General features: G+C 43.6%; 4 protein-coding genes across 4 annotated transcripts; 1 reads left to right on the top strand and 3 right to left on the bottom strand.

Moving 5' to 3' along the window:
* Positions 1-1,917: 1,917 nt before the first annotated feature.
* Positions 1,918-3,281, top strand: CCR75_002105 (uncharacterized protein; the record flags this gene model as incomplete). Its single annotated transcript, XM_067960205.1, has 5 exons — positions 1,918-2,193; positions 2,261-2,447; positions 2,515-2,735; positions 2,856-2,921; positions 2,982-3,281. 5 exons carry the CDS (start codon positions 1,918-1,920, stop codon positions 3,279-3,281), a joined length of 1,050 nt encoding a protein of 349 aa, XP_067814527.1.
* A 96-nt stretch (positions 3,282-3,377) lies between these two features.
* Positions 3,378-3,754, bottom strand: CCR75_002106 (uncharacterized protein; the record flags this gene model as incomplete). Its single annotated transcript, XM_067960206.1, has 2 exons — positions 3,378-3,533; positions 3,590-3,754. 2 exons carry the CDS (start codon positions 3,752-3,754, stop codon positions 3,378-3,380), a joined length of 321 nt encoding a protein of 106 aa, XP_067814528.1.
* A 10-nt stretch (positions 3,755-3,764) lies between these two features.
* Positions 3,765-4,046, bottom strand: CCR75_002107 (uncharacterized protein; the record flags this gene model as incomplete). The annotated part of the gene is made up of 1 exon (XM_067960207.1): positions 3,765-4,046. One exon carries the CDS (start codon positions 4,044-4,046, stop codon positions 3,765-3,767), a length of 282 nt encoding a protein of 93 aa, XP_067814357.1.
* A 1,073-nt stretch (positions 4,047-5,119) lies between these two features.
* On the bottom strand, positions 5,120-6,611 carry CCR75_002108 (uncharacterized protein). Its single transcript, XM_067960208.1, has 2 exons — positions 5,812-6,611; positions 5,120-5,756 (listed from the first exon to the last, which is right to left on the bottom strand). Exons 1-2 carry the CDS (start codon positions 6,594-6,596, stop codon positions 5,294-5,296), a joined length of 1,248 nt encoding a protein of 415 aa, XP_067814526.1. The 5' UTR covers positions 6,597-6,611; the 3' UTR covers positions 5,120-5,293.
* Positions 6,612-7,357: the final 746 nt, after the last annotated feature.

The following is a 7,357-nucleotide window of genomic DNA, read 5'->3' as shown; positions in this document are numbered from 1 at the left end:
GGACGAGACAGCGTTTTATACTTTCAAAGTCCAGACACTTTATACCCCTAAGTTCAATGGAACTTTGGGAACAGTGACACGAGTCCTAGTACCTAAGCGAACAGTGACTGTATCACCTTCATGCGCTTTGAGCTCCTCAACGTATTGTTGACGTCCTTCAATGGAAGGCGTCGGGCGTAATTGCAAGACGCTCCTGAGTCAATCAAAATTGACCACGGCATATCAAAGATTTTTACAGTCGCTTGAGCGATTAGCAAGCCAGACTTGTTCTCCAGTCCCGTGCCATTAAGCACCGAGCTAATAGAGGCTACGTTCTGTTTTGTCTCACCTCCAAGAAATTCGACAGAAACTAGGTCTTCCCCAGTAGGGTGCCTCGCACCTACTGGGAATCGACATTTTCCCGCACCGTACCGGATCTCTGGTATAGGTCGGAGTTGGAGCTCTTTCGAGCTTTACGCGAATTTCGTAGGGGGTGGCCGGACGTAAATATTTCGTGCTTCCGCACATATAACATCTACGGTTAGTCTTATGCTGTTTTACAGCTTGAAGAGCCTCTTCTCCTTCCTTAACGAGGCCTAAATACATAGGTTCCGCTCTATTAGACGGAACCCATGTGCTCGAAGAGCTTGTTCGGAAAACAGGCGTGCTAAAACGAGCAGGCTTAAAGTCGAACTCAGCGCGTAGCGCTATGACAACTGCATCTTCGAAAGCTGCAGGATTAGATCGGAATAATTTCATCCGGGCAACGCCCTCATTGAGACCCCCCATAAAGATTGTTACGACAATTGCTTCTGGCACCGGGTCTTGATGCATAGATGCAAGGGTTCTCAACTTCTTGACAAAGTCTCCTAGGGTTTGTTTACTCTGTCGAGTCACTAGAATCCGTGCTCGCATGCGAAAAGCCTGACCAGGCGGTGCAAACATGCTAGTCATCTGCTGTTTCAGCGAATTTTATGAGGGAAAAGCGTCGTTTATGGACGTACTGCACGACAGTGCCCACTCCATAGCTCTACCACCGAGTTTGGAGATGGCCATAGCCACCTTTTGCCGTTCTGTTAGGAACAAGACGGGATCAATGGACATTTCCACCTGCTTAATCCAAAAAGGGAGATTTTCTCCCTCTTTTTCTCAAATGTCTTCACATTTACAGCTAGAGGGAGAAGCCTCGGCTCTGAGTCAGGTACAGAGATGTATCGCGTTGGCATAAATGCCGCTAAGTTGTCCTGTACCTGACCGATCAGGGAGGCTTCGTACCGCATGAAGGCTTCAAGCCTTGCATGTAGGACCTCTGGTCCCTGGAAGATAATAAATTCCACGTGTTCAAGCCCAAATAAAGTTTTGAGCTTGTCATAAGCGGCGCGTTCCGCTTCTGACATTTCTGGATACTCTTCCATTTTCGTGAGGGTTTAGTCTTGTAAAGACTCAAGCGTAGATTGACTACAAATGCTATCAGGTGTAGCGGAGCTACCTCGCTCCTAATGTCAGAGGAAATTTTCAGACTTAGAGAGTCGCTTAGTTCTATTGAAGTACTGGGTTTAACAACTCAAGGATTCGTACAAGCTATTAAAGCTTAAGGAATCCTAGTTTAAGGGATTCATGGGTTCGGAGAATCAAGTGGCAACTAGTGTCCAAGAGGATATACCTTAGAAAGGCTTCTATCTCTTACAGATCAATGCGCAAGCCTTATAAAGGCACTTAACGCTTAAAGATCAAAAGGGGAACTGCACTTCATTTAATTATTGAAATCTAAAAACCTTACCCAAGCTAATTTAAAATAGATTTTGGCCGCCAGATTTATATCTGGCTTACAATAGATCACCATAGGCGCCTCCAGCCATACTCTTACTCAGCACTAAGATTTTTGCATATTTTGTTAAAGCACTCCGATAACTAATGTGTTGCACACGAATGTGAGTGATGGTACTGCGTTTGCGGCAACTGCAAGTGATACACCGCCATGGCGACCGCGCCCCTCTAATGAACATCTTTCGAGGAAGCGTTAATGCCATCGACGAAGCAAGTGAATCGCGCTTATGGATGCATTATCTACCGACTTCGTCGCAGCTCGTGCAGATCCGTTCAAAGTACAGCGTCAACTTTAACGGTCAGACCCACACTTTGTCCCAACAGCGGCCATACGGGTATTTGACGACTCGAGGCATTGAGCAAATGACTAAGCGTGGCAATCAACTGGTAGGTGCAATTTTAGGAGACTAGAATGACCAAATGAACGCTAAATGATCATCGTTGACCGTTACAGCATGCGATCTGCTTAAACGAAGACCTGCGGCTAGATAAGGTGACCTCCGAACAGGTACAGGTTTTTAGTAATGCATACACTCGCACCCAAATCAGTGCGCAAGCTCTTCTTCTTGGCATGCTGGAAGCCGAGCCTCACATAAGTCCTCAAGTGAGTGTATTGCCACCAGAACAAGACATTATCAATAGTGAGCAAAGACAAAGCTTAGCACTGCAATTGATGGTTAACTGATTCAGAATAATTCTTACTATTAGCTTATGCAATCTATCCCGAAATTATGCGGATTAAAGTGGATTTGGAAAGAGACAATGCCGACTTTGTAGCGCACGAGCACGAGATGATTCCAATCAAGAAGGAGCTGTCGAGACTAATTCCAGCGTTTGACTCAGGCCAAATCCCGTTTTCTTGGTTAACTGCTGCCGACTACTTTGTGTGCCGACGTGCCCACCAGGTTCCTTATATTCCTGGTACTAAAGTGCATGGCGAAGCAACTGAAAGGCATCTTGGCTATCGATTTCGACAGGAAAGGAAAAAAATTGTCTATTGTGGCTTTGCAAAATCTGTATCATTCTGCTTTTTGATTTCTTCTTTGTAGTTTTACTCAAACAAAAAATTTTTGAAGCTTGTGGCCGGCCGCTTAATGCATAATGTGCTTCTCGAGGTTTGTGTCATTCACGTCATTTTTGTGTGAAATCGTGACTTTCTTAAGGCGATACAATAGATGCAAAGGGCTCGTTTGGACTGCCAAAATCACAAGAAAATGGTAATTTATAGCGGACATGACGTGTCATTGCTGTCGGTTCTTCGAACTATGGATGCCGACCTTGCAAACGATATATCCTTTTGGCCAGAATACTCCTCAGCTCTTGCATTGGGGTTGCTAGAAGACGAGAATGGAAATTTCTTTGTTCGTGCTCAATTGAATGATAAAGCCTTAGCAATGGGCAATGCTCCAGACGGTATTCTTTCGGCTGATCGTTTCTGTGAATTGGTCATAAGCAACGTTGAAGACCACGCTTAAGGGCTGCGTAAATTTGCATCATAATTACAATTTGTCTTTTAAGTGCCATACCATCATTGTGTTAGAATTAACAATCTCTGGATTAATTTTGAGCGACTACGTCAGTAGCTCCGCCACTTGCATGGCACGCTTGTATCGTCGCCGGGACAGCTTGATACTAAGCAATTTTTCTTTCTCCCCGGCTGCTGCTGCTTCCTCTTCTTTCGCTGGTATCCCAATGTCGATGACATCTTGAGCTGCGTCCACTACACGCTGCACCGGGGGGTAGTAAAATTATTGATCAGCATAGCATCAATCAAGTTACTTACCTTGCGAGCAGCACCTTGTATATCATTAAGGTACTCGAGCACAATGGCAAACATGGTCTTAGGTATCACATCCGCCTCATACATCCACCGTAGAATCCACTGCTGTTTAATTTTCTGTGCCGATCCAATACAAAATATGATTAACTTTGAGTGACATAAAATCATATTAAAAGCGTCATGCCTTAAATTTCCATGGAAGCTCATCATCAGCCTTTGGTTCATTGCGCTTCCGCCACTGCTCGAGATAGTACTTCGCCTGCTGAATCATTTCCGGCGATCGATCGGATTTGCCTCCTCCTTCCTTCGCCTTCTCTCCATTATTTTTCTTTGACACACGTGCACGGATCTTAGGTATCACTTTTTCTCCATTTTCATCGAATTTGATGTGCGCTTTGGACTTTGTCTCGGAGGACTTCAGCTTGCCGCGCTGCTTTTTCGACAGCTTGGTGATAACCATGCTTTTTCAAGTGCCTGAGACGTGTGATAATGGTGTATCATGCAAATGTTTAGGACTATTTCTTATAAAAAGCTTTATCTTCCATTTTGTATGCAGCACTAAATTGTCAGCGACGTCGACTTTGTCGACAATATCTTCAAAGAACGTGGTGCATTTGTGTCAATAGAACTAGCGAGTGTCTGACTTGAAATGTGTGATAATCGCAAGCGTGCCTTCACTATTAGCTTTACCTTGAAACCTGTGGCCTCGTGCCACAATTGACCAGAATGTGAATCGCATCAATACAGATTTACCAGCGACACCAGATTACAATTTGAAAATTTAAAAAACTCACGTCAGCTGCACTGCGACAAAGTGGTAGCAACCTCCTCCACAATCTCGTCACCAGGAAAATGCTTTAATAATGATTTAGAGTGCACGACCGATTGACGGAAGTATACAAGGTATCGAACCGTTGAGACTTGTAGCGCTGAGCGGTCTTTCCACAAAGATTTTAGAATTTCAAAGTTTATTCTTATGAGATGCTTGTGGATCGCTGTCAAATTGTCAAGACGGCTGCACAATTTCCGCTAAACTTTTAAAAGTGACTGATAAGTGCGAGCCACGTCAAAGTGATGCTGCATAAGCTCACAAAATATTTTTTGACAGTAGACATTAAACGAATCCTACATTAAAGCTCAATACTCTAAAGATTCTCTACTACAGGTCATCCTGCCCACAATGATTTGTTTGTATCAAAGCGGTTAAATGGCCAAAAAAGGAAAGACCACATGCGCGTTTTTAATGGTCCTCATTTATTAATTTTAAGTGCATACTTGGAGTGCAAGATCACTGCTCAAATGAAAGATACTCGACGAAGCTCTTGGGTTTATTATTTCTGGAAATAAATGAAGTCACTTATGTTTAATATCGTCCTAATGCTTTATCATACCCACCCCAATCAATATTATATGGTCTAAAAATCTTATTTGAGTTGTGTAAACTGTTTACGACGCGTAACTGCGAGAATGCACCTTAACCAGACTAACTTAATACCAACATACATAGGGTAATATATGTATAACCAAACTCACTTATTGTGCATTAAAATTGCATTTAAAACACACAATTACTTATGTGGTGATATGATTAAGTTGCTATCTTAGCGTTTCATTTTCTCGCTGTATCGATCTGCACATTGCCGTCATTTCTGAAGCTTACAGAGCACATCTATCACTGATGGACGCAGGTGGAACCATAAATCAGGCTTATAGAAAGTGGGTCTTGCGGAGAGCCTGGTACTTCTGATACCCGACGGCAGTTAAACCAGCAATGATGAGCAGAACAATGAAAAATGGGGTCTTCCAGCCACTAGACTGCGCTGCAGTTTCCATCACACTTTCTTTAAGCCTCGAATCCATATGGTCACGAACAACGCTCACTGAGCTTTGTACCCGCTCAACTACCGCTCCGTTTGCCCAAGCCTCCAGCTTTCTGATATTTTCCTCGTCTTTGATACCCTGCTGTTTCAGCTTCAGAATTGTATTTTCCGTTGACTCTTTCAAAGCATTTAGCTTAAACTCAAATTCCTCCAGTAGATGAGTGTACTTTCGCTTGATAAGCTGCATTTTTTCATCGTTAGTGCCGTTATTGAGCAAGCCCTCTAATGATTTGTCGACTGCATCGCGATGTTTTTGATCCTGCCGGTCAACTAGCGAGTCAATGACGTCACTGAAAAAGAGAAAAATGTCAGGCTTCAAAACATATAGGAAGTTAGCGGACATACTCATAGACATTTACGGAAATCACATCGTGGTTATCCGCCAAACCGCCCGTCGAAGCCGAAACGCCAACGTATGCATCACTAATCCAATCTCCAGCGATATTTACGCGCTGGTCGTGGCACTTGACCCAATTGCCCGATGCGTCAGCGTCAATCGAGATCGTGACGTGTTGATCTGCCTGTGTGTAAGTAATTTTAGCGCGTGACATGTTAAGCGACGGATTAAAAGCCGCGTTCTTTTCATGAACCCGGATTCCTGGTGCCATGCAGCCTAGCTTTTCCATATCGTTAAGCTGGTCCAGAGTCTTCGTTCCGTCATTCTCAAAGAATGTGACGTCCTTATGGCCTCCGCTATGCTCTTGATTAACGAATGTGTCAAAAAGGATGCCAAATCCTTTGAACTCACCAGTAAAACCGTGATTGTCGCCCCGTACGAATTCGCTGGTCGTAAGCCAGAGCGCCAAACCGTCACCAAACAAAGACTGGGCCTGGCCGCTGATGCGAAATGTAAACACAACGGCAAAATCTTTTACCAAAAGCTTCTGCTTCCCCCAAATATATCCACGCTTGCTCTGTCGATCAGGCGTTAAGCGCGCGAAGTGGCGATTCACAGCTGTGTCACCGCCGTACTCAAAGTTCTCCCCAACCTGACGCAATCCCTCTTCGTCAATTTTGTCAAAAGGTTTTTCAAAAGAAACGTAATCAAGTCGCTTGGCATTCGAGGGTGAGGGCTGGAACAAGGCGAACAGCGCTGCCTCGCATACCAGCAGTAAAGGAGAGAGATACATGATCGAGTGAAATCAACGTGGCGAGAGAGTATCAGTACTGTTCGTGTTGTTTAAAGTACGAAGCTGCTGCGACAGCAGTTTTAAGGAATTAGCTAAAATGTGTGTAAGAGATACAGCTATTCAATCTGGAAAGAATTTCCTGCTGTCTTACGTATCATCCCATGAAGTGGCGGCTTTAAACGACGTGGACCTCACTTAAATAAAAAACTAATGAAAGCGATTATCTTATGCTAAACAATGTTAGTTAGCAGAAAGAAAACTGATATTTAACCTGTGCTGTTGTTGTAACGGGGTGTATCGTTACATGAAATTAACACTTGAAGGTTGATAATAAATATATTATCATAAAGTAAATAGTATTTGGAGAATATTATTTTGCGTGGTAATATTCTGAAATCTTATCCATTAGTAGATATAGGCCACTGTATCAACTTTCTCTGCGGTCCAGTCAGCGCTGGACGCGCGCAAAGAGAAAGACAGATAAGACTTTATTACATGTTTTGTAACGGGCTAAAGCTGCCCTAATGTTACACAGTCCTCGTTAAGTACACTTAGTGTACTTAAGGGGATGGTCAATTACTTAAAAAAGTAACTAGACCCACCACTCGGGTGTGGGTCACATTTGTGACCAACCCTTGTGTATGTGATGCACACAGGTGCATTCACATTAGGAGGGATAATGCCTAGCGTCATCCGTTACGCGAGGTATCAAGAAAGATATGCTCGCAATACATATTAAGTGTTATCTATAGAGAAGACAT

Source organism: Bremia lactucae, assembly GCF_004359215.1.
Source record: "Bremia lactucae strain SF5 chromosome Unknown BlacSF5_NotPlaced_200_SHOA01000120.1_2678225bp, whole genome shotgun sequence".
In the NCBI taxonomy this organism is placed as follows: domain Eukaryota; phylum Oomycota; class Peronosporomycetes; order Peronosporales; family Peronosporaceae; genus Bremia; species Bremia lactucae.
This window is presented reverse-complemented; position numbering and strand designations above follow the sequence as displayed.

Bases quoted from the DNA above. Each gene is read 5' to 3' on its own strand.
- CCR75_002108 (XM_067960208.1), bottom strand. From the start codon at position 6,596: ATGTATCTCTCTCCTTTACTGCTGGTATGCGAGGCAGCGCTGTTCGCC. The intron at 5,757-5,811 runs GTATGTCCGCTA...TCTCTTTTTCAG, and splicing joins ATTTCCGTAAATGTCTATGA to TGACGTCATTGACTCGCTAG.